The sequence below is a fragment of the Amblyraja radiata genome, chromosome 1, assembly GCF_010909765.2.
Source record: "Amblyraja radiata isolate CabotCenter1 chromosome 1, sAmbRad1.1.pri, whole genome shotgun sequence".
In the NCBI taxonomy this organism is placed as follows: Eukaryota; Metazoa; Chordata; class Chondrichthyes; order Rajiformes; family Rajidae; genus Amblyraja; species Amblyraja radiata.
Genome location: NC_045956.1, coordinates 116,190,679 through 116,217,835, shown reverse-complemented (window position 1 = coordinate 116,217,835; position 27,157 = coordinate 116,190,679). Strand labels below are relative to the sequence as shown.

General features: G+C 39.5%; 1 protein-coding gene across 12 annotated transcripts in view; it reads right to left on the bottom strand.

The window, feature by feature from the left end:
* Nucleotides 1-3,979: 3,979 nt before the first annotated feature.
* Nucleotides 3,980-27,157, bottom strand: part of pcm1 (pericentriolar material 1) — a 100,781-nt gene continuing 77,603 nt past the window's right edge. For all 12 annotated transcript variants that reach the window (XM_033029502.1, XM_033029523.1, XM_033029517.1 and 9 more), the window contains 11 exons: nt 26,700-26,836; nt 22,861-22,995; nt 20,632-20,832; nt 19,965-20,024; nt 19,514-19,661; nt 17,984-18,138; nt 15,431-15,494; nt 15,080-15,306; nt 14,823-14,915; nt 11,419-11,536; nt 3,980-4,920 (listed from right to left, as the gene is read on the bottom strand). In XM_033029502.1, coding sequence (XP_032885393.1) covers nt 4,895-4,920; nt 11,419-11,536; nt 14,823-14,915; nt 15,080-15,306; nt 15,431-15,494; nt 17,984-18,138; nt 19,514-19,661; nt 19,965-20,024; nt 20,632-20,832; nt 22,861-22,995; nt 26,700-26,836 — 1,364 coding nt within the window. In that variant the 3' untranslated portion in view covers nt 3,980-4,894. The remainder of the gene's footprint in view (nt 4,921-11,418; nt 11,537-14,822; nt 14,916-15,079; nt 15,307-15,430; nt 15,495-17,983; nt 18,139-19,513; nt 19,662-19,964; nt 20,025-20,631; nt 20,833-22,860; nt 22,996-26,699; nt 26,837-27,157) is intronic.

Genomic DNA, 27,157 nt, shown 5'->3' with positions numbered 1-27,157 from the left:
GTTCTCTGTGAAGTAATAAAAGGAAAGAATTTGTCCATATCGTCCCGCTGCCTTGATTAATCTTCTGTTTCTGCCACAATCTCTTGGGCATATTTATAAGATGCGTCCAAATTAGTGAAAGTTTTCTCTTTTCCCTTGGAAGTAATGCGCATCCTGGCCGGATAAAAAACGCCACATCTGACATCTTTAACTCCATGGAGAATCTGTCTTGTCTGTGAGAACTTTCTTCTCTATTGCACGATCTCATAGGGATAATCCCAGAGTTTGATAGTCGTTTCCAAACGTCATCTTCACTCCGTATTTAATTTTTTTCATCAGCTCTTCAAGTGCTGAAATCTCCCAAAGTTTGACTATGATCTGTCGTGGGTGGGCTGGATCTGCTTGCGATATTGGCTTAAATCTGGGTACACGATGTGCCACTTCAATTTCCGGTTCCACAGGTAAATTGAGTACGTTTAATTAAGTTGGCAGTGAACTCACGGGCATTGCTTCCCTCTGCCCCTTCTGTTACTCCCAGTATTCGTAAATGTTGGCATCTTGAGCGAGCTTCGCGATCAAGGCATTTATCTGAGACTTTCGCCGGTTGACTCTTGAGGCTGTCTAGTTTTAGCACCATTCCCTGCATATCTTCAGCCATTTGTTCAACAATTGTTTCCATGTTTTTCATTGCAGTTACATGTGAAGAAACAATTACATGCACAGCCTCAAACTTCTTCGTAGGTTCTTTTCCCCTTTATTAATTCTCCCCGTTAGCTCTTCTTGCACATCCTCAATTCGTTTTTGTATAATGCCAATGCAGTCAATAACTTTTTGATTACCAGCATTGATGTTCGACATATTTTCCATCAATTTAACATTAATATTTTCCATCATTTTTGAGTTTCCAGCCTCAATATCCTTTCTCAGTTCTCTTACCGAGTTCTTTATCTCCTCCATTTCATTTTTCTCCTTAGTAGCCATCTCAGTCTTTGCCCTTGTAGCCATTCCAGAATCCACTTCAGAGGTCTGTTCTTCAGTTTTCTGGGTTTTCAGCAATTGTTTTGAGATTGTTCTCTGAGGGCTCTGAGCTGAAGATGTTTTTTTCATTTAAAAGCCTTTATCCTCCGTTTAAATCACAGCGCTTACTGATGACGTCATCAGCGCGACGTCCCGGGGCTCCGGTAAGTTTTTTGAATTGGTCCCGACCTCCAGACCCAATTTTAACGCGAAAAATCGCGATTTTACAGCAGCGGAGCTAAAAGTTGCGACTGCTAGTCCAGCATGGCGCCACCGTAAGATCTAAAGTCTGAATTTATGAAAATCTATCTGTATGGACTTTAATTAATTTAATTGCACCCTTTTATAATGTGAATAAATTCATTCATTCACTTACTCCATTCATTCATTCCTTATTCATTCACTTTCATTCATTCATGAAGTTGAGGGCCTAAACTATATGTATCCATAACACAGTCAATTAAACATTGTCACTAATGCCAGCTTGTTGTAGATTAATAAGTCTTTAACTGCTAATCTCGGAGCTGCCTGCGATACCTTATCGGGAAAAAGTGCTCCGATCGCGGGGCCTAGGTACCTGCGGTAAAGTGAAGCCGCGGTCTCAATTAATAAGCGGCCGATTCGCGCCGATAGTGCCTTCTGTAGCGGCCGTTTTCAGGCACGGACAACGGGAGAAAAACGGAGGGACATCGATCGCACTTTATAGGCTTCCATTGCAGTGCGAAATGGTCAGAAATTGTTGATGTTTCTGTAGAAATGAATTGGTGATATGTGAACTTGAACTAGTTTTTTTATGGTAGTAACCTATTGTTATTCTCATTAACATTCTTCTTGGTTTCTTGGTCCTCCAAAATATTCCAAATGGAATTTAAACTGGAGGTGGAATTTTATTAAGATTAATTAACATTATTTATTAACAATTATTAATTAATTTATTAATTATTATTAATTAACAAAATTTATTAACATTAAGAAGAGGTTGAAATTTTATGAATTGACGTCCATGCAGACTTAATGACTGTGAGATTTTTTTTCTGTAGCCTCTTGAAATAACTTATCAATTGTAGTAAATTACAGTGTAAGTCTCTGACATTAAATAGAGGTTGACACTTTATGAATTGGAGTCCGTGCAGACCTAGGTACTATGAGATGTTTCTTTCTAGCTATTCTGCACCCTCTGCTCCTGCACTTGAACTTGAAGTCTTATCTATGGCAGTAAATTACAGTCAGTCTCATTGACATTAAGAAGAGATTGACATTTTATGAATTGAAGTCCATGCAGACATAAGTAATATGAGATATTTTTTTTCTGCTGCTTCTGCCCCTCCACTCTTCAGAGCCTGTCCACACAAAATATGATTACATTCATATTTACAGGTTATATATATATATATATATATATTGGTATAATAATATATAGTTTAAATGGACTGCAACACGGAAATAGGCTGCCCATGATGTAATACGGGCATTGGCCACTAGATGGAGCTTATTTTCCCGATCTCATTTTCTAATTGGTTTAATTAATTAATGTGCAACGTTTGGCAATGACGAGTTATGCCATCCTTCTCAATTTTATTTAATCTAAATCTGTGGAAAATATCATGTAATTTGGTGACCTGAGTCACGAAAACTGATTTCTAGACACATTTTTGATGCTCGGCCCACAGCCTATATCCCGCACCCACTAGGAACAATTTTACACCTACACCAAGCCAATTAACCTGTATGTCTTTGGAGTGTGGGAGAAAACCCACAGGGAGGACGAACAGACAGCACCCGTAATCTGGATCGAACCCGGGTCTCTAGCACTATCTTTTCTATTAATATTGCATTTAAACCAAGATTCATAGGTGGGAGCATCATCAGAGTTAAAAAAAAAACCTCCAACTTGAGTGATCTAGAGAACATTAATTGAGTCATAACCATCCCCCAACCTATCTCAACTGTTATAGTTAATGGAGTTTGCTCAAGGAGCTAGAGTGCAGAACTTCACTCTTAAACTGCACAAGCTTCAATGTTATGGCACAGTACTGACCTTATTTTATTTTGAAATTGCATAGTAAACATTAAAATTGTACATTAAAAATTCAGAAAGGATTACTGCATACAGCAACACGCCTGTCAAAAAATAAATTGAAAGCAAACCACAGAAATCCAACTGGGTATATCTAATTCTACAAAAATGTTTTTGTGCTGGCACGAGCAGAAATAGTGCATCTATTCTAAATTTATAGTGTGAAAAACAAATTATCTAAATTAATGTAAATTCTTTCACTTCAAGTGTCACTCCTGATTACCTTCAGGCAGTTCTCAGAGTTAAAAGCAACTCAACTTGAGTGTAGTTCTGCATGCTGTAGACATTTTGTTTGTCATTGTCATCATAGCAATTTTTTTTTACAAAATTGCAAAGAACAAAGGATTGTGAAATAATTTAATTTTGTCTTTAAGAAACTGCAATTATTTTCAGTTATATTGTTTTTCCAGTGTACCCAAGCAAACAATTACACTTCAGTTCCTTTTTGAAAACAATTACACTTATTTAGATTATATTAACGATACACCGCCCAAAACACTCGGTAAGATACACAATGCTTTAAACACAAACTAATTCATATTTTATGCCAACTTCTGAGATAAAAACATCGCAGAAGGGTGCATGTTATCAAGGCTTGAGCTTCTTTAATGACAACTGAGAAAGCATTCATCAGCAATGCCAATATATCAAATGCATTTTTGTTAGTTATGAACCTTAATGGTATATGGAAGTGTGAAGTGAATTTTGTTTACATGCAACTTACAATGAAATAATACAAAACTGCTTGAAATACCATCTAAACTTTGTTTTCCAATGATAGCAATTAGGTAACTGTAACACTAACACCCAGCTGTGGACAGGAAACTTTTGGCATTGATGTTCTGGGTAGGCTTAAATTCAGACAGGGTGAAAATTTCAAAAAAATTAAAGTACAATAACAGTAAATCAGTGTTTGTAGTTCCATTTAATACCAATCCCAATGCCTGTACATAATTCATTTCTATGTTTGAATATGAAAGCAGAAAACAAACCATATGTCTAAAATCAGTAATTCAGTGTCCAAGTCAGAAGGAATTTTTATCTACAACATATGTAAGCTCCGTGGCTTTCTAATTCACAAATGTATTGTCACAAGCAACTTATGTAAACTACTTTCCAATGACAAATCAAATTTACAGGCAAAAATGGTGGACAAACAGTAGCATAGTCTCACCTGAGGGAGTTTAGCTACAATAGATAAATCGGTGAATTTAAAATATCACTTTCATTGTCCATTCAGTATTTTGTGTTCACTTTGAATTGGACCTCAAATCAAAAAATAACAATTACTGCAATCTGTACTGGTTGTCCAAATCAATACAATTTGCACATACAGTAGTCACAAAAAATGCTCCACCTTGAACAAGCACATTTAAACTTTATTTTAAATAGGCTGATAGTTGATATAGTACGATGATAGGTTAAACAGAATTACAGTTTAGGTAAATCATAATAAGTCTTAGAAGGTAGTGATGCACTTGTTGGTGACAAAATATAGTAGTGCTGGAATCAAAGCCTCTCATTATAAAAGTGGATATATTTCAGTATAAAAGAGAATTACACGGTCTTGTTATTACAAATTGAAAAATTAGAGTACAGCCGATTCAGAGATAAAATTATTTAAGTTACTGAGATGTGTTGCAACTTATACTAAATGTAGACCAAGAGAGCCTGGTTAGACTGACCAATTTAAAATGGACAATATTTCTACTGAAAGACCAAATGAAAACAAACAACAATTTCAGCATTCAACAGGAATCAAATTTCATTAACTTATTCCAAACAAAAACAAGATCATGATGAACATCAATAAGTCGTCAGTCATGCACTTCGGGCTCCGCCATTTTCTATAAGAAAGGAGGAAAACGTTAAAATTAGTGACATTGTACACATAATAAATAGGGAGCAAAACGCACATCCTATTTAATTTTCTAATTCAGTTTAAGAATTTTCCTCACCACCAGCCACTAAAGACTTCTGATGTAAGTGCAGATGTGTGATGTTGGTATAAAATAAAGCTGAAGGACAATCCTGACATATTGTGCGAACTATGTAGCTGCAGTGAACAGCGGTAAGCATGTTCAGGACAAAACTAGAATGTCACTAAAACAAAGAACATATTTACATTTTAATACATGAAAATATATTTTAACTTGCATTTTGTTGCAATGAAATTGAGGAGAGTAACCAGAAAATATTACTCCTGGACTCCAATATTCCACTCCTCTAGAATTATGTAGTCTGTTCAGGACAGCACAGTGGCGCAGCAGTAGAGTTGTTGCCTTTCAGCGCCAGAGACTGGGATTCGATCCTTACCAGAGATACTGTCTCTACAGACTTTGTACATTCTTCCTGTGATCGCCTGGATTTTCTCCAGGTACTCCAGTTTCCTCCCACACCCCCAAAGACACACTGGTTTGTAGGTTAATTGACTTCTGTAAAAATTGTAAAATTATCCTTAGGATAACGTTAGCGTTAGGTATCCCTGGTCAGCGCAGACGGTGTGGGCCGAAGAGGCTGTTTCCACCCTGCATCTCTAAAGTCTGAATTCTGTTTCTAGTTTCAAGAACATTGAACAATATGACACAGAAATAAGGCCTTTGGGGCTCATGTCTGTCCCGATCACAATGCCAAGTTAAACTAATCTCCTCTGCCTGCACGTGATCCATATTCGTCCATTTCCTATGGATCTATATCCCTTTCCAATGGCTTCTTCCACACTACTATTATATCAGCTTCTTCCACCACACCTGCCCATTCCAGGCATCGATCACTCTTTGTGTAAAAACTTAGCCCTCACATCTCCTTTGAACTTTCCCTCTCTAATCTTAAAGCTATGCCCATGAGCCTTTGACATTTCCACCCAGAGAGACATGTTCTGACTGTTTACTCGATCAATGCCTCTCATAATTTTATATACTTCTGTACAACGGGAACTGGGGGTCCTTGTTCATCAGTCACTGAAAGTAAGCATGCAGGTACAGCAGGCAGTGAAGAAAGCAAATGGCATGTTGGCCTTCATAACAAGAGGAGTTGAGTATAGGAGGAAAGAGGTCCTTCTGAAGTTGTACAGGGCACTAGTGAGACCACACCTGGAGTATTGTGTGCAGTTTTGGTCCCCTAATTTGAGGAAGGACATTCTTGCTATTGAGGGAGTGCAGCGTAGGTTCACAAGGTTAGTTCTCGGGATGGCGGGACTGTCATATGTTGATAGAATGGAGCGGCTGGGCTTGTATACTGGAATTTAGAATGTTGAGAGGGGATCGTATTGAAGCATATAAGATTATTAAAGGTTTGGACACGCTAGAGGCAGGAAATATGTTCCCGATGTTGGAGTCCAGAACCAGAGGCCACAGTTTAAGAATAAGGGGCAAGCCATTTAGAACGAAGATGAGGAAAAACCTTTTCACACAGAGTTGTGAGTGTGGAATTCTCTGCATCAGAAGGCGGTGGTGGCCGGTTCTCTGGATGCTTTCAAGATAGAGTTAGATAGAGCTATTAAGATAGCAGAGTCAGGGGAAAGAAAATTAGTCAGAGGGAAAGACAGTTTAAAAAGAGCGCAAAAGTCAGTCCTAGCCCTGTCCTTACGTGGAGCTCGGAGAAACAGCAAGCAGAAGCAAAGAGAAGATACTATTGGCTTGAAAGTCCGTGGGAAAGAAGGCGAGTCAGAGGGAAAGACAGTTTAAAAAGAGTGTCAAAAGCCAATCCTAACCCATGTAAATTGGTTATTTCCTACTAACCAATTGTAGTGCTTGTTAGTAGTTGCTCCACCTAATATGCGATTTATATTACCAAGATCTTGCTTACGTAATTCAGTCTGAGTAGCTGCTAGTTACGGAAAGTGAAGATAAGAGTTCAGCCATTCACTCTCTCCTCCCTTCCTCTAACGAGCAACTTGACCCTGAGGTAACCATGTTTGTGAATATCAAGGCTGTGATCGCAAAGATTGATACCGGCACGAATTGCAATGACATCTCGTTATCTGAGTTTAAAAAAAAAAAACGTAATGCTGAACATGTTGAAAAGGCCCCGGCCACGCTTTGGGCCTATGGGGGTGGTGTTCTACACCCACTTGGACAAACTGATTTAAACTGCATCATAGACTCGCAGTCTTATACCCTAAAGTTTTATATCATCAAGGGGGATTCTGAAACTCTGCTTGGTATCAATGCATGCCACGATCTAGGCCTAGTCTACTTTGGTCGCACTGTCCATCAACTCTTTCTCGCTGAGGGCTCCACTCATCAAATACTCTCTCAATATAGAGAACTGTTTAATGATGAGCTTGGCAAGCTGCCCCTCAAGTAGAACATCGCCGTTGATCCCAAAGTCACTCCTGTGGTTCGAGCACCACATCGTGTTCTTTATGCCATGCGTGACAGAGTACACAATGAGCTCAAGCGGATGGTCTCCCTGGGTGTCATTGCTGAAGTTACTGACCCATCTGACTGGGTTTCCACCATGGTGGTTGCAACGAAGAAAAACAAGGAGGAAATCAATATCTGCATCAACCACAGGGATCTCAAGACACAGCTATCAAGGGACCCACGCAAAACCAGCGAACAACAGCCCTCTAAACAGGACCAGTTCTCAGTAATAAAGGTATCGAATGTTCCCAATGATTGCCTAAGCAGCCTGGCAGAGCACACGTAGTTGCTAGTTGCTGTAATGTCCTGCAGACCAATGCTGTAAGTGGACTTTAATAAATATGTTGCATCTTGACGTGTGTACGACTCGACTCATTGCAGCCCAGTCCTTACGTGGAGCTCGGAGAAGCAGCAAGCAGAAGTAGAGAGAAGAGACTATTGGCTTGAAAGTCCATGGAAAGAAGGTGAGTCAGAGGGAAAGAGTTTAAAAAGAGCGCCAAAAGCCAGTAGTAGCCCAGTCCTTACGTGGAGCTCAGAGAAGCAGCAAGCAGAAGTAGAGAGAGAAGAGTCTATTGGCTTGAAAGTGGGAAAGAAGGTGAGTCAGAGGGAAAGACAGTTTAAAACTGAGAAATGTGATTCGGAAATTGGCGAATTAGGCATTTTATCAGCCAATATAAGCAAGGTTGCTCTAAGGGAGCGGCCAGTCGGGAAGCGGTCTCGTGTGGGAAGCGGCCATGTGAGGGAAGCGCGAGTCTTTGGCTCGAGAAGTGCCTTGTGAGAAAAATGCAAGTCTTTTGCTCGAGAGTCTTGGGCGAGGAGGCTGAGGAGAGGAGACTATGCCAAAAGTTGGTGAGGACGGGACGCGGTGAACACATGACGGGTAAGATGATTCAGTGTGATGCTTGCAGGATGTGGGAGGCCAGGGACACTGATGGTGCCTCTGTCTGCTACAAATGTGGTAAGTGTGTCCAAGTTCAGCTCCTGAAAGACTGTGTTGGGGCACTGGAGAAGCAACTTGATGACCTCAGTATCATCCGGGAAAACGAGTTTCCTAGACAGGACCTACAGTGAGGTTGTCTCGCCAAGGATACAGGAAGAACTAAGGTGGGTGACTAAGAGAAAGTGGAGTAAACGTGGAGTGCAGGGGACCCAGGCGACTGTGTCTAATGAAAACAGGTATGCCCTCTTGGGAGCTGTCGGGTCAGAGGACACTTCCAGTCCATGCGGCGGACCGGGTGGTGGCTCCAATCCTAGCGATGAGACTCGACTGGCGATACCAACGTCGGGCAGAGCTATAGTGGTGGGTGACGCCATTGTCCGAGGTGCGGCGAGAATCGAGGATGGTCTGTTGCCTCCCTGGGGAAGTGAGTACAGGAAAAGTTTCAAAAGACTCCCAAATTAATGGGAAGGAAAGTTCGAGAGGGGATAAGAGTGTAAGGTCAGTGCCAATAGGGACCGGAGTGAGAGGGGAGGTGAATACCAAAGTCAAAGTGATATATATGAATGCGCGAAGTATAAGAAATAAAGTGGACGAGTTTGAGGCTCAGTTAGAAATTGGCAGGTATGATGTTGTGGGAATTACAGAGACATGGCTGCAAGAGGGCCAGGGCTGGGAACTGAATATTCAAGGGTATACATCTTATCGAAAAGACAGACAGGTGGGCAGAGGGGGTGGGGCTGCTCTGTTGGTGAGGAATGAAATTCAATCCCTTGCATTGAAACAGGAGATGTGGAATCAGTATGGATAGAACTAAGGAATTGTAAGGGTGAAAATACCCTAATGGGACTTATCTACAGGCTCCCAAACAGTAGCCTGGATATAGGGTGCAAGTTGAACCAAGAGTTAAAATTGGCATGTCGTAAAGGGAATGCTACGGTTGTTATGGGAGATTTCAACATGCAGGTAGACTGGGAAAATCAGGTTGGTACTGGACCCCAAGAAAGGGAGTTTGTGGAGTGCCTCCGTGATGGCATCTTAGAGCAGCTTGTACTGAAGTCTACCAGGGAGAAGGCAATTCTGGATTTAGTGTCGTGTAATGAACCGGATTTGGTAAGGGAATTTGGTTAATGAGCCATTAGGAGGTAGTGACCATAATACGATGTTTTAATCTACAATTTGAGAGGGAGAAGGGTAAATCGGAGGTGTCAGTATTACAGTTGAACAAAGGAGGCTATGGAGTCATGAGGGAGGAGCTGGCCAAAGTTGACTGGAAAGATATCCTGGCAAGGATGACAATGGAACAACAATGGCAGGTATTTCTGAGAATAATACATAAGGTGCAGGATCAGTTCATTCCAAAGAGGAAGGATTAGTTCATTCCAAAGAGGAAAAAAGATTCCAAGGGGAGTAAGGGACGACCGTGGCTGACAAGGGAAGTCAGGGACAGTATAAAAATAAAAGCGAAGAAGTACAACATAGCAAAGATGAGCGGGAAGCCGGAGGATTGGGTAAAGTTTAAAGAGCACCAGAAGATAACTAAAAATACGGGGAGAAAAGTTGAGGTACGAAATGCAGTTTAACCAAAGTTTTACAGCTGCAACATAACTTTCCTACTCAGATACTCTATGCTATGACCAATAAAGCAAAGCATTCCATATTGCTTCTTTACCAGTCTATCCACCTCAGCTGCCACTTTCAGGGAGCTATGAATCCCTCTGTACATCAATGATGTTATGGGTCTTCCTATTAACTGCAAACTTTCCCCTTACATTTAACCTTTCAAAGGACAATACCTCACACTTGCTAGGATTAAACCTTACCTGTTATTTATCTTCCCTTATCTGTAACTGATCAATATCTCGCCATGTCCTTTGACAGCCATCCTTGTTCACCAACCCATTTATATTTATAACCGTTGATATATATAAATATACATATAAATATATAAATACACATATAAATATATAAATACACACACACACAAATATACATATAAATAGATATATAAACATACATATAAATAAATATGTATACATATAAATATACATACAAATAAATATATGTATACATATAAATACACAAATATACATATAAATATACATATAAATACACAAATATACATATATAAACACATATATATATAAATAAATATACATATATAAACACACACATATATATATATATAAATAAATATACATATATATATACACACGCATACATATAAAAATACGCACACGCCAGATCTGAATCCAAACTACCTAGCCGCTGTGGATCACCTGCATCGTCATCTTCCATAGAAACAAGGAACTGCAGATGCTGATTTACGAAAAAAGGATTAGAATGCTCAAGTAACTCAGGTCAGGTGACATCTCTGTAGAACATGGATAACATGTCCTGCAAAGATGCTGCCTGATCTGCTGTGTTACTCCAGCACTGTGGCTTAATCTTCTAGATAGGCAATTGATAAAGTCCCTCGTAGTAGGCCTGACTAAAATCCATGTAGACCACAACCACTGACCTATCCTCATTGTGAACAATAGCTGACTGTCCCCAGGTATCCCATTATTTCACAAATGCGAGTAAATCCTATTCTAAAAAATCCTCTCCAAGAGCTTTCCTACTACTGATGAGGCTCATCTCTCCTTACACAAAGAAGCAACATTGGCTATGCTCCAATCATATTCTTTAAAATGTAGCGTCTGTGCAAAAAGCAGAGTAAAAAACTGGAAACACTACTTTTTAACCGTAGTGAATAGAAAAAATATATCTTCTAGAATTAAATTGAGGACAGAGAGAAGTTTTCTAAAAGTTGATTTTAACCATTGAGATCTTTTTAAATCATCTAACCCTGATTTATTCTACATATTACATTCTATAAATCTGCCCTCATATTTTGTAATTGCTACTCCTCTTCTTTACAAGTTGTATAATAAATTAAACAGGAATGCAAATCAAACAGATAAAACATCTCGAATACAACAAATGATTAACCAACAAAATGCCAGAAAACTGCAAGTCAGCTATAATCTCACTCATACCTGGCTCTTTTAGAGTGTCTACGCTGCCAGCAAGCTCTTTTGCTCCATCTTCGTCTAGCAGCATGCTGGTTAAATTATTATTTTGTTCCTCTTCAGAAATTCTCTTCATCAATTCAACCTGTGCAGATTGGACAAAAAGATTATTGTGAATTATTGCCATTTTCTTATCTGAATGGAATGTCTGTAAATGAGTACATATTGAGAAAATTGTAAATTTTCCATAATTGGACTGAGGCTAACTTATGGACATGTGATGTGATAACTCGATGGACATGTGATGTGATAAATAGTGTCGGAGTAATATAGCATAGAAACAAATCCTTTAAATCAAGTAATTCATCCCATCGAGTCAGTGACAACTAACAAGCACCAATCTACTCCAAACGCATGCAGAGGAGTATTTTATGGGAGGAGACAAACTGGAGATATAAGGATGGAGTTAAAGGGAAAGAAAGTAAAAGAAAAGTTAAGAAATACACCAGAATTAACAGGGCAGAAAGCTCAGGAAGGGATAGGAGAGTATGGCCAAGTGAAATAGGAATCGATGTGAAGGGTGAAGGGGGTAATGGATTAAAAGTATTATATATGAATGCACGAAGTATAAGAAATAAAGTAGATGAGCTTGAGGCAAGTATGATGTTGTGGGAATTAGAGACATGGCTGCAAGAGGACCAGGGTTTGGAGCTGAATAATAATGAAGGGTATACGTCCCATCGAAAAGACAGACAGGTGGGCAGAGGAGATGGGGTAGCTCTGTTGGTGAGGAATGAAATTCAGTCCCTTGCGAGGGGTAACAGAGCCAGGAGATGTAGAGTCAGTATGGATAAAACTGAGGAATTGTAAGGGTAAAACGACCCTAATTGGAGTTATCTACAGGCCCCCAAACATTAGCCTGGGTATAGGGTGCAAGTTGAATCGGGTTAAAATTGGCATGTCGCAAAGGTAATGCTACGGTTGTTATGGGAGATTTCAACATGCAGGTTGACTGGGAAAATCAGGTTGGTGCTGGACCCCAAGAAAGGGAGTTTGTGGAGTGCCTCCGTGATGAATTCTTAGAGCAGCTTGTACTGGAGCCTGCCAGGAAAAAAAGCAATTCTGGATTTAGTGTTGTGTAATGAACCGGATTTGATAAGGGAACTCGAGGTAAAGGAGCCATTAGGAGATAGTGACCATAATATGATAACTTTTAATCCACAATGTGAGAGGGAGTAGGGAAAATCAGAATTGTCAGTATTACATTTGAATAAAGGGAACTATGGTGCCATGAGGGAGGAGCTGGTCACAGTTGACAGTAAGATACCCTAGCAGGGATGACAGTGGAACAACAATGGCAGGTAGTTCTCAGAATAATACAGAAGGTGCAGGATCAGTTCATTCCAAAGAGGAAGAAAGATTCGAAGGGGAGTAAGGAGCGACCGTGGTTGGCAAAGGAAGTCGAGGAGTGTAAAAATAAAAGAGAAGTATAACATGGCAAAGATGAGCAGGAAGCCAGAGGATTGGGAAACTTTTAAAGAGCAATAGAAGATAACTAAAAAGGCAATACGGGGAGAAAAGGCCATAGGATCTAGTGTGTTGGAGGAACTGAAGGAAATTCACATTAGACAGAAAAGGTGTTGGGTAGACTGATGGGACTGAAGGCTGATAAATCCCCAGGGCCTGATGGTCTGCATCTCAGGGTAGTTAAGGGAGTGTCTCTAGAAATCATGAATGCATTGGTGATCATTTTCCAATGTTCTATAGATTCAGGATCAGTTCCTGTGGGTAGCTAATGTCCCACTTTTTAAGAAAGACGGGAGCGAGAAAACAGGGAATTATAGACCAGTTAGCCTGACATTGGTGGTGGGGACTTTGCTGGAGTCAATTATAAAAGATGAAATAACAGCACATTTGGATAGCAGTAACAGAATTGGTCCGAGTCAGCATGGATTTACGAGGGGGAAATCATGCTTGACTAATCTTCTAGAATTTTTTAAAGAGGAAAATGGACAAGGGAGAGCCAGTGGATGTAGTGTACCTGGACTTTCAGAAAGCATTTGATAAGGTCCCACATAGGAGATTAGTGGGCAAAACTAATGCACATGGTATTGGGGGTAAGGTACTGACATGGATAGAAAATTGGTTGGCAGATTAGTAGGGATTAACGGGTCCCTTTCAGAATGGCAGGCAGTGACTAGTGGGGTACCACAAGGCTCGGTGCTGGGACCGCAGCTATTTACAATATACATCAATGATTTAGATGAAGGGATTCAAAGTAACATTAGCAAATTTGCAGAATACACAAAGCTGAGTGGCAGTGTGAACTATGAAGAGGATGCTATGAGGATGCAGGGTGACCTGGACAGGTTGGGGGGAGTGAGCGGATGCGTGGTGGATGAAATTTAATGTGGATAAATGTGAGGTTATCCACTTTGGTGGTAAAAACAGGAAGGCAGATTATTATCTTAATGGTGTCAAGTTGTGAAAAGGGAAAGTACAAAGAGATCTGGGGGTCCTTGTTTATCAGTCACTGAAAGTAAGCATGCAAGTACAGCAGGCAATGAAGAAAGCTAATGGCATGTTGGCCTTCATAACAAGAGTTGAGTATAGGAGCAAAGAGGTCCTTCTACAGTTGTACAGGGCCCTAGTGAGACCACACCTGGAGTATTGCTAGAGGCAGGAAACATCTATTTTGCCTCTATTTTTTTCCTTACAAATTAAGTACACAACTATAAGCAAACAGATGCACAAATATAAAAACAGCAACACAGGTTAATCAGAAAATTAAAAAAGGCAAACTACAAGTTAAATTTCTTGACAGATAAGAACTGAAGAGCAGAAACCGTAATCACTAGTACAAAATCATAGTTAGACTACCTTGGAAGTTTGCCCCCTCCATTTTAAGAAACAATTCACACAAAAACATTCAAAATTCTTTCCTGATAAATATAATCTCCTGGATAAAACAAGAGAAGACCATTTCTCTAGAAAAAATACTGAGGCTTATCTAATGTAGACAAAAATGCTGGAGAAACTCAGCGGGTGAGACAGCATCTATGGAGCGAAGGAAATAGGCAATGTTTCGGGTCGAGACCCTTCTTCAGGCTTAAATATTACAAGAGTTTGCTCGGGTAGATGTTATGTTTCCACTTGTGTAAGAGACAAGAATTAGGACCTCAAAGGCAAGATATACACAAATAAACGCAAAAGGAAATTCAAAGAAAAGTACTTTTCTCAGAATGATTAGAATGTGAATTCAATCGAGGTGCAGTTGGGGCAATTAGTACAAATGTATTGAAGCTGTTCGAAAAGCACAATAGAATATGCCAACAGGGCAGGAGGAGATGACTTTATTTAGGACATAAATAGCAATTGGACCTGATACAGTGAATGATCTGTTTCTATGCCATAAACACCCAGTAGTTTACCTCAGAAAGCACAGCGAGTCTTGGAGGCAGGTTTTCGACTTTAACAAAGTCATCTTCATCTGATTTCTGACTCAGATTGCCAGATCCAGCCTCCTGTTAAAGTAAAAAAGGAAATAAATTGCACAATTTTACTTTTCCAGATATCTGTGACAGATTTTGCAGTTAAAATAGCAAACATATTTGGGAATGAATGAACAAATCAGTAAGCAGTACTTATGGCCAATGGAGATGCAAGGAATATACTTTGATCTGCTTACATAATCATTAACTAATACAGGAGACTCTGTGTCAGGGCTGGCAGCCAATGAACTGTCCGGTGATCCTTCCAGGTCATTTTCTAATTCCATCTGCATCGATGTTCCTGGAGCATATTCACTTAAAGGTAAGGGCAGCTTTGAACTCTTGGTGTCTTCGCTGAATATTTGATTTGATACTGCCGAAGATTTAAAAGGAAGATTTGCAGTTTTGCCGCATTCATTTTCACCTACAAAATAAATATAAAATGCGAATTGATTTAGCTACCTAATCCAATATTAAGATAAATACAATATGGTCAAATTTCACTGTTTGTTGATTTTTAATAAAAATCATATCAAAGCTTATTCTACCTGCGGCGACTGTGTCCTCGATTTGATTAACCACATCACCCTGGCTGGTTTTGGTAAGAAGATCCTACAAAGAGAAAAGTTCTGTTTGATAATAAGCACAATGCAGAATTTTAGAACTTAAAGTGGCAGAGAGTAGTCTGGCCCTTCAGCCTGCTCTGCTGTTCCATAAGATCATGGCGATCCAGTACTTCATTCATTTTCCTTCCCAAACTCCTTACTCTTCAATTCTGTTGCTGCCACATTCTGCTTCTCTCAATGACAAGACATTGAGTAAAGACATTTAAAATAAAGAATAAGCTTGCTATTTTACAATCCCTACAATCCCATGCATAAACAATTGTTCACTCTTCAATTTTAGGTTAATATTTTATTCAGAATCTTCAGCCCAAGGAAACAGCTTCATGAGCCTACATACTGACAATATCTTCAACAATCTCCAAAACTAAATCTCAATGAGCTATTTATTTTCTCTCCTTTCTTGACCAGTAATATATTTTTACATTACTTTTATTTTCAGTGAAGATAGAACACTGACACAGATATAATTGGTTTTAAGGCAAAACTCAATGACGGCAAACATGAGCTTTTGAATACAGATGTTCCATCTTGGCAACAGACAGTATGATGGGAGGAGGTTGCTTGTGACATAACATTTCTCAACGGTCTGCAACAAAGTTGTTGCATAAAAGCTGCAGTCCAGGAAAAAGAGCAATTACATAAAGCAAAACTTTGGCATTAAATGGGATGAAAGTTTGAAAAATTGAGCAGCCATAAAACATAAGCTGGCAATGCACCCAACAAAAAGAAAATGTAACAAAGAACAGTATAAAAAGATGTTAAACTTTATTTGGAAAAAAGGACCCATGCGGCCCAAGATCAAATTATGTGGACCCTAATTAATAATAACACAATACCTTTATCCACAGGATGACATTGATAAATCAGGAAAAGGGCAAGTACAACATGATCTGGGTATTCTTGTTCATCAGTCATTGAAAGTAAGCATGCAGGTCCAGTAGGCAGTGAAGCAAGCTAATGGCATGTTGGCCTTCATAACAAGAGGAGTTGAGTGTAGGAGCAAAGAGGTCCTTCTACAGTTGTACTTCCGGTGGCGCTGGTGCCAGCTGCCTCCACCTTCAGCTCGGTATCTTTTTGTTTTTTCGTATTTTTTGTTATGTTGAAGTGTGTTTTTTAATGTTTTTTTTAATGTTTTAATGTGGGGGAAGAGGGTACGGTAAGGGGGATACCGTCCTTCAGTCACTTCCTGGAGAGGACGCGACTATTATTCGAGTCGCGTCCTCGCCCCCCCCCCAGCAGCCTACCTACTGGATTGGCGCGGCCTTTCCTGCCTGGACCGACCAGAGCTGCAGCAGCGGCGGGACAGCGCTGATACATCGCGGGGCTGGCGATGCCTTACCGGGGATCGCCGTCTGGAGCCTGGAGTGCTGGGCCTGCGGCACCGACATCCTGGAGCTGTGGTTCGCGGAGCTCCCAACGCGGGCGGCGCTGACAAACATCGTGGGGTCCTGCGACTCTGCCCGGCTCGGCCTGCGGACTCGGGAGCTGCGGACTCCGGTGGGAGGCGGCTGATTGAGAGGTCCGGACCGCTGAGGAGGATTTTCACCGTCGGGGTTCGGCGTCGGCGTTCCATCAGCCCGGCGAGAGGGCCTGAGCATCGGGCCGCCCGGGGTGGCGACTGCGGGTGCTCGGAAGGCCCCGACCACGGGTGAACATCTGGGAAGATCGGAGGGGAGGCTGGCTGGACTATGGTGCCTTCCTCACCAACTTTCTGTGTTTGTGCTTTTTTTTAAATTCTATTTTATTTTTAATATGTTTTATTATTTATTATTTATTTATTTTTATGATACTGACTGTAAAGGGAAATTCATTTCGTTGTCTCTAATTGAGACAATGACAATAAATTTGAATACAATACAATACAAAGTTGTGCGGGGCCCTAGTGAGACCACACCTGGAGTATTGTGTTCTGTTTTGGTCACCAAATTTGAGGAAGGACATTCTTGCTTTTGAGAGTTAGATAGAGCTCTTAAAGATAGCAGAGTTAAGGAATATGAGGAGAAGGCAGGAACGGGGTACTGATTGTGGATGATCAGCCATGATCACAGTGAATGGCGGTGCTGGCTCGAAGGTCAAATGGCCTACTCCTGCACCTCTTGTCTATTAAAGCTCTAATAGTCAACATTTCAAATAGGGCTGTCAATTAAAATTACGAACATGACCGCAATGGAATTAAGTTATATTAACAGGCTAACATGCATAATATTAACATGCTACAGACAAATAAACTCAAAGTTTAAAATAAAGAGGCCAAACAAATTGCCTTGAATGCCATATGATAATGTACTGTAACTCTGAACCAACATGGAAAATAAGTGATTCAATTCCATTTCATATTAACAAATTAAAAATGTCTAGGGACATCGTCCCACATGAAAATCACTAAACCTCAGCAGTTGTTGTCAAAGTAGACATTTTAAAATCACCTCAGAACTGCATAAACCAGCCAACACTGGTCATCATCTCAAATATTACCTGTTCATGATCATTTTCATCTGCAATTTCAATATTAGCCTGCAGAGATGTCTGCACATCAATATTGCAGGCATCAAAGTCCTCTATTTCATCTTCATTCTCATCCTCGCCACTTCCATAATTTGTTAATGCTTGAGTTTCAGCTTTTGAAAGACCTAATGGTTCCAATAAACAAGAATATTGTCATTTGTCTTTTTAAATTGAAAACACATTTGATAATTTTTTTACTTTGTCATTCATTAATCATGGCCAGAGCCATGCAAGTTTTGAAGCTTAGTCAATCAGATTCAGACTTTTTTGGGTTCTATTCAAGGATGTAATTTTTGTTGAATTGGGCGGCACAGTGGTGCAGCTGGTAGAGCTGCTGCCTCACTGCCAGAGAACTGGGTTCCACCCTGACCTTGGGTGTTGTCTGTGTGGAGTTTACATGTTCTTCCTGACTACATAGGTTTCCTCCAGGTGCTCCAGTTTCCTCCCACATCCCAAAGACATGCAAGTTTGGAGGTTAACTGCCCCTTGTGTGCAGAGAGTGAATGTGAAAGTGGGATAGCACAGAATTAGTGTGAATGGGTGATTCATGATCGGCATAGACTTGGTAGGCCGAAGGGCCCGTTTCCATGGGGTATCTTTCAATGAATCAAAAACTCCAAAATAGGGCAGAACGGTGACACAGCGCCAGAGACCCGGGTTCGATCCTGACTACGGATGCTCTCCTTTGGTTTCTGAATTCTTTCCATTTAGAAAATAGTTTATACGCTTATTCCTACTACCAAAATGCATGACTCCACACTTTGCTACACTGTATTCCATCTGCCACTTATTTGCCCAATCTCCCAATCTGTCTAAGTCCTTATGCAGTGTCCCTGTTTTCTCTAGACAACCTGGCCCTCTACCCACCTTCGTATCATCTTCAAACTTGACCACAAAGCCTTCAATCCCCTCATCCAAATGATAAGGATGTTAAGTGGACAACAGTGTTAAGAGTGGCGACCCCAGCAATGACCCCTGCGGAACACCGCTAGTCACTGGCAGCCAACCATAAAAAGCCCACTTTATTGCCACTTTGCCGTCTGCCGTCCAACCAACCTACTATCAATGTTGGTATCTTCCCCCTGATACCATGAGCTCTCATCTTTTTTTAGCAGCCTCACGTGCGGTACCTTATCCAAGGCCACCTGAAAATCCTGGTAAACCACATCCTCTGACTATTGTTTCTCTATCATGCTATTTACTTCCTCAAATAATTCCAACAGGTTTCTCAGGCAAGATCTCCCTTTCACAAAAGTTGTCCCGAAGGATCTGTTTTTGTGCTGTTTGACTCAATCACAGAATTTTTTATTTCAATTCTTTGATAGATTAAATTTCAATTGGAAGGGGAAAATATCGTTTGTACACATAAAGCACAAATTTCTACGGCATCTCGAGAATAACACATAGATTTCTCATACAAAGAATTTAATATTTCAATGTTATGCAAGTCATACAAAAATTGTTTTAAAATTCCATAAGCCCAGCCACAACATTTCTTACTGATGGAGACGCATTTAGCAGTCATGAGTTCACTTTCAGCATCATCATCCTCTCTGTCCGACAATCCACTTTTCATTAACTTCTCGGCTTCAACAGATTCATTTGCTTTGAGATTATCTGCAATAGCAATCTCACTTTCATCCTTATCCTACAAAATAAAAATAATTAGAACAAAATAAACATAAACTGGGAGCATATAAACCTGGAATAACGTTAAAGACGTAAGAAATAATTTAAAGCAAAAGCTTCCAAAATGAACTTTGTGTATTATTTCATGGTAGCTTGGGAGAAAAACAGGTATCCGAAGCAATTTGCGAAAATGCAATGACCAGACATGAATTTATTATTTCAACGAAACTCAGTTAAAAAACCCCCATAAAAGAGTAGAGCAACAGAGCAATTGCAGAATCTATCCAGACCTCCCATTGTCTTGGAAAACATTCATACTTACTTTGTCTTCATCTTCAAGCTCTTCTGCAGAGGAATCATCCTCTTTGAAATGTGCCTTCTCCTATTTAGTAAGAAATTTCAGAACAAGAATGCATTAAATAATTTTATCATCAAACTCCCAATTGACTAATCTGTCCTTCACATGCTTGGTGCAAGTAATTTCCAGCAACAGGATATATTCTCACATTTACAAAACAATCCTGAAAATTCAACTGTAGCATTGAAGAAATTGCATCTCATAATGAACTTCCTCAATATTCCAATGTTGTCAGTTCACAGCAGTCTGTTTTACAATCTTATTGCTATTCAGAAGTTTTTATTTAAGCATGACAGGAGGCAGTCTATCAGTCCATTAGGTCTAGGCCAGCTCCTAGCGGAGCAATTCCGTCAGTCATAATTTTTAATTTTTATACTTCCCAACTCACCATTGATTCGTCTGCCACTTATGTTCATTATAGGGTAATTTATAGTAGCTAATTAACCTGTCAGCACATGTCAGGCTGCACCCAGTTGCTTAGAAATTGAGGCAACAGCATTAATTGCTGCATCACCATGACAGTCAACAAAAAATATTGTTTTTGTTAAAATTGCTCCAAAGAGTCAACAAAATTTACAATCGCAAATTAAGACAATATTTGTAAAACTTTGTATTAAACATATTACCATACCTCTGTTGTATAACGATGTTTAAAAGATGCCACTTCTTTCAGTCTTCTTTTGCATCTTTGTTTTGCTGCCACACTACTGTTATCTAGGTCTTGCATGAGTCTAAAGAATGCAAGTTCATTGAATAGGATCTCTGAAATCTCAACCAGCAAATCCTCCCCACATTCCTTGAGTTTACGACCAGCAAACTTAGCCAGAGAGTCCTATTTGGACAAAGTCAAAGCTTCAATTACAGAATGGAGCCACAGGAATGAGCTAATACAGCGCCTCAGACATTTTAATAAATCCTGGCACATTTACCTGCTGGTGTACCATTTTACCTCATATCATCATATTGGGCTTGTATTCACTGGAGTTTAGAAGGACGAGGGGATATCTTACAGAAACATATAAAATTATAAAAGGACTGGACAAGCTAGATGCAGGAAAAATGTTCCCAATGTTGGGTGAGTCCAGAACCAGGAGCCACAGTCTCAGAATAAAGGGGAGGCCATTTAAGACTGAGGTGAGAAGAAACTTTTTCACCCAGAGTTGTGAATTTGTGGAATTCTCTGCCAGAGGGCAGTGGAGGCCAAATCACTGGATGGATTTAAGAGAGTTAGATAGAGCTCTAGGGGCTAGTGGAATCAAGGGATATGGGGAGAAGGCAGGCACGGGTTATTGATTGTAGACGATCAGCCATGATCGCAATGAATGGCAGTGCTGGCTCGAAGGGCCGAATGGCCTCCTCCTGCACCTATTTTCTATGTTTCTAACATGCCAGAAATCTATTGAAAGCCATAAAAAAATAAAACCTACGAAAATACACTATAGCAATAGCAATACTGATAAGTAAAAGTGTTGATTTTATAATAACAGTACAGTAGCAGCATCACATCATGTGGATAATATAAACTGGGATAACAAATCTTTATTTATTACATCTATAACAAAATGTTTGCCTGCTCATATAAAAAAACTCAGAAATATTAACGTCTAAACACGTGTCCTGATCAACTTTATTGAAATTCTGTCTTGCTACAAGAGGAAATAAGTCTTTATCAATATTGCTGATTCTCATTTTTTAAGTTTCCCTGCCTTTTCTATAGATTTTCTAAACGACACTACTTAGTTAGCAATTATACCTATTTTTTAACCATATGCATTGCATTAATGCATCTATTTGGATCACATATCCTTCCTCTAACTCATTTCACATTGTAATTTATGGCAAGACTTCACCAAATCACACAGAATACTTTCAGTCAACTCCTTCCCCCATTCATTCCTGGAATCATTCTCGTAAACCTCTTCTGGACCCTCTCAACACATCCTTCCTCAGATATGGGGCCCAAATGTGCTCACAGTACTCCAAATACGCCTTGACCAGCGCCTTATAGAGCCTCAGCATTAAGTCTGTTTTTGTATTCCAGTCCTCGATATAAATTCTAGCATTGAATTTGCCTTCCTTACAACCGATTCAACTTGCAAATGAACTTTTTGGGAGTCGTGCACCAACATTCCCAAGTCCCTTTCACCATCAATCTCTGGATTCTCTCTCCATTTAGAAAATAATTTATGCCATTATTCTTATTACCCAAATGCATGACTCTGCGCCTTGTTATAGTGAATTTCATCTGCCACATCGTTGCCCACTCTCTTAACCTGTCAATCTTTGCCAGCTCCTCCCTCATGCCTCGGTAGTCCTCTTTGCTCAGGTGTTAAACGACACCCATACCTTCTCTCCAGAGATGCTGCCTGTCCCGCTGAGTTACTTCAGCTTTTAGTGTCTATGTTCGGTTTACACCAGCATCTGCAGTATCTTCTTACACGACATATCCAATTTCACCTCCCTTTCAAATAGGTTAAATCTTATCATATTGAAGCAATTCATAATTGAGGCAGGTACAATACATGGGTAGGAAAGGTTTAGAAGGATATGGTCAAATGCAGGCAAATGGGACTTGCTTAGATGGGGAACCTATGCAACTGGTGCGTTACATTGCTGAGAACTATATTCTGGACTATGTATTTGCTCTTCCTATTGTACTTGAGTTTGACTTGATGTATAATATTATCTGATTGGGTAGCATGCAAAACAAACTGTACACGTGACATAACAATAAAACTAAAACTATGTTGGAATGGAGAAATTGTGCCAAAGGGCCTGCTTTGATGCTGTACGATTCTCCAAACACCCAATTAACATACACATGTATAAAAATAAACAAAAAATTCAGTACAGTACAAACCTGAAGTATGGCACCAAGCTGTTTATGAAAGAACTTGACAAATTCCTTGCTTTCATCATTCTGTTGTGTAAGTGCCAACACCATGCAGCCAATAGTAGTTAGTAACTGTAGGGAGCACACATCATCCATGTGTTCCTAAAAGAATCAACCAAACGTAGAACATATTTTTATACTTTTGATAATTAGGTTCATGCATAGTTCAGCTGCAACTGGCGATTCATTCTTTTCCCTTCTAACCCATTTTCTTCTTCCCTATCACTCCATTCTGCCTATGAAGGCAAAAAATAAGTCATTAACCTTTTGTAGATGTTCTTTTTCCCCCATCCAAGCTGACAAAAAAAACTGCTATTTATGTAGTTTTCCTCTTAAAATATGTACTCCCTTCCTGTCCCACTGTGCACTGTCCACTTCTGTTCACAACCACATTGGTTTATTCTGGTCAACTTTTTAACCAGCAAAAATTAACTTTCTAGAATCAGACGTTACATGGTCAAGTCCACGGGAGCAGCTCCATTTCAAGGAATTAAGAAACTGCCGTCAAAGCAATTTATATTTGTTTCTTCAGCATCTTTGTCAGTATCGGAATATCTGAGATAATTGAGAAAAGAGTCATTCGAAGAAGCAAAGAGATTTAAGGCAAGAGAGAGCAGCATGATAATGCTGGCTCCAAGTAATAATGTTTGGAGATGAAGTGCAGGCTATGACAGGTTGCTAACTTGTTGATATTGTTAATATTATGAAAAAATTACGATCCGTTTTTCCAATGTGAATGATTCATTCTGCGTGTGATAATTGAAAGAAGGAAATGTCAAATTCTGAAAGAAGAAATTGAATCAAACCACAGAGAGTAAGGGAATTATCTAAATGAAGTGAGTTTACAATTTACGTAGACGCATGATAGCCAGATAAAAGTGAAGAGTCATTGTTTGGTGGCAGAATTAAAGTGCTTAATGTGGCCTAAGAAAGTTAAACACTGGAAGGGTTGTAAAAACTAACAAATGACAAAGTTGCTAGAGTATAACTTAGCAATAAGTAGATAAAAATAGTTTGGTCTTCAACAAGTACATAATAAGAAAGTGCAGCTCAAGTAAACATGGTGGCAGAAGCTGGAAAAATCAAAATAGAGGAAGAAGAAATAACAATAAATTTGAATTAAAAACGTGCCAGAAAAGTGATTGTAATAAATCACTTCTAAGGTAAATAGTATATCAGGGTAAAAACTGAAATGAGTAGGGTTAAAAATGCCCAAACAATCTTAATATGGTAAAAGACAGAAAATCTAACTGTCAATAATTGACGAAAATAGTAAACTACAGATCAATTAGCTAAGGCCCCAGAACACAGAATCAAGAACCATGTTGTGTTTGCCTGATCATGAGGCTTTGAAATAATAAATAATGATTGTCATTCTAATTTTTTTGAGATCTAGGAGAGAAGATACGGAACCTTAGTAGATGTAGACAAAAATGCTGGAGAAACTCAGCGTCTATGGAGCGAAGGAAATAGGCAACGTTTCGGGCCGAAACCCTTCTTCAGACTCCTTAGTAGATGTAGTTCCTTTGGATTTGCAAAAGGCAGTAAATAATAATAATAATTATGGATGGGATTTATATAGCGCCTTTCTAGAATACTCAAGGCGCTTTACATTGTACAGCTTTCCAAAACAAAAAGGTTTACTATTCCATGGCCAGATGATTGGTGAAATATTGGTAAACTGTGAGTAGGGCTAAAATGGTCATTTTCAAGCAGGCAGCCTGTTTCTGGACAACTTCATAAGGATTACTGCTGAAGCAACAGCTAACCTTAAACCTTTAATATTGACACATTGATGAGGGGGGCTGGTATAATCTATTTACTGGTAGCACTTGTCAGGATGGGAAATTAAGCTGAGAGCACAGAGAATACAAAAAAAAAGGGAAATTAAGTGGGCAAGAAAGTGGGAGCTGAAAAAATATTGTGTGGAAATATAAAAATTTTCATCGGAATATTTTTTTGAATTGTTTCTATTCAAGAAGGATTTACCCAACAATCAGCACCAGGTGAGATTAGCTGGTCATTTAGGTAATTGAGTTAATTTCCTGAGTTGAACAATGAACTTCCAGCAACCAGCCTCCTCTCAGGAGTGTGTTTCTGGGAGCAATTCTGCACACTAAGGTAGCTTGCCTATCATTAGAAAATCAAGCCTCCTGCAGTGCCCTCCATAATGTTAGGGACAAAGACCCATCATTTATTTATTTGCCTCTGTACTCCACAATTTGTGATTTGTAATATTTAAAAAAAAATCACATGTGATTAAAGTGCACATCCTCAGATTTTAATAAAGGCCATTTTTATACATTGTGGTTTCACCAAGTAGAAATGACAGCAGTGTTTATACATAGTCCACCCATTTCAGGGCACCATAATGTTTGGGGCACAGCAAAGTCATGTAAATGAAAGTAGTCATGTTTAGTATTTTGTTGCATATCCTTTGTATGCAACGTCTGCTTGAAGTCTGCGATTCATGGACATCACCAGTTGCTGGGTGTCTTCTCAGGTGATGCTCTGCCAGGCCTGTATTGCAGCCATCTTTAGCTTATGCTTGTTTTGGGGGCTAGTCTCCTTCAGTTTTCTCACCACCGTGTTTCACAGATGAGGTGGTGTGCTTTGGATCTTGGGCATTTCCTTCTCTTCTCCATACTTTGCTCTTGCCATCACTCTGATATGTTAATCTTCGTCTCATCTGTCCACAAAATCTTTTTCCAGAACTGTGGTTGCTCTTCTAAGTACTTCTTAGCAAACTGTAACCTGGCCATCCTATTTTTGCGGTTAACCAGTGGTTTGTATCTTGCAGTGTAGTCTCTGTATTTCTGTTCATGAAGTCTTCTGCGGACAGTGGTCATTGATAAATCCACACCCGATTCCAGAAGAGTGTTTCTGATCTGTTTGACAGGCGTTGGGGGATTTTTATTAATTATATAGAGAATTCTTCTGTCATCAGTTGTGGAGGTCTTCCTTGGCCTGCCAGTCCCTTTGCTTTTAATAAGTTCACCAGTGCTCTCTTTCTTCTTAATGATGTTCCAAACAGTTGATTTTGGTTAGCCTAAGATTTGGCTGATGTCTCTAACAGTTTTATTCTTGTTTCTCAGTCTCATAATAGCTTGTTTGACTTTCATTTTCACAACTTTGGTCCTCATGTCGATAAACAGCAATAAAAGTTTCCAAAGGTGATGGAAAGACTGGAGGAAAGACGAGGTGCTGCAAGCTCTCTTACACCTGCATTAAGGAGGCATTTAAACACTCCTGAACAATTATTAAGGCCTGTGAAGCCATGTGTTCCAAACATTATGGTGCCCTGAAATGGAGGGGGGGGGAACGGGACTATGTTTACACACAGCTGTAAATTCTACATGGTGAAACCAAAATGTATAAAAATCCCCTTTAATAAAATGTGTACTTCAACCACATGTGATTTTTTTTCTTACAAATCTCAAATTGTGGAGTACAGAGGCAATTAAATAAATGAGTCTTTGTCCCAAACATTATGGAGGGCACGTGCCAAATGCTCACATATGTTCTCCAAAAGTGTATCACAATAGACTCTATTTGAACAAAGCCTTGATCATGCATGAAGGTTAAATAAATGAACTTTTGTAAGAAATTTTGCAGCATAAAATCAATACTTCTCTTGGTTAACAAATACGATATTTAGTTATATAATTTCCAAATATGCAATTTTAAGGGTGTCATCTAAATATCTAATTTGACAAAAACAGTTTAAAAGTAAAATCGATGCTCTGTAAACAAATGAACTATTAATATCAGCTTTTTCACTGCTGACAGCAACACCTGCATCGCACCTTCAGAAATGGAATTACTTCTGTCATGATGGCCTTTATTTGCTTGTCCAGTTGTTGAGTGTCGATGCGGGGGCCATTAATGTCAGAAGCATCAGTGATGTGATCCATTACATAACTGTTTTCAGCTGCAAATCCACCTGAATTAATAATGCAAATAAAACAGCTTAGATCTGCAGTTGCAAATAAACACAGCAATACAAATTAAATAATTATTTTCAGATGATATCTGGACAAAATCTGCTTTATTTGCTTCCTGAGGTAACAACCCTGAACCAATGTTCATATAGACACGTGCAGGCTGCTTGCGTAATTACATCTCACCACTTTCATACTCAATCCCACACATCATCTTTAAATTGTCAGATGGCCCTACCATTAGTCTTAACTGAGTTGGGTTTCCAATTACAAGTTGTTTAGATCATTACTTCCAAATTCCATAACATTGCTGAACAGAAAAT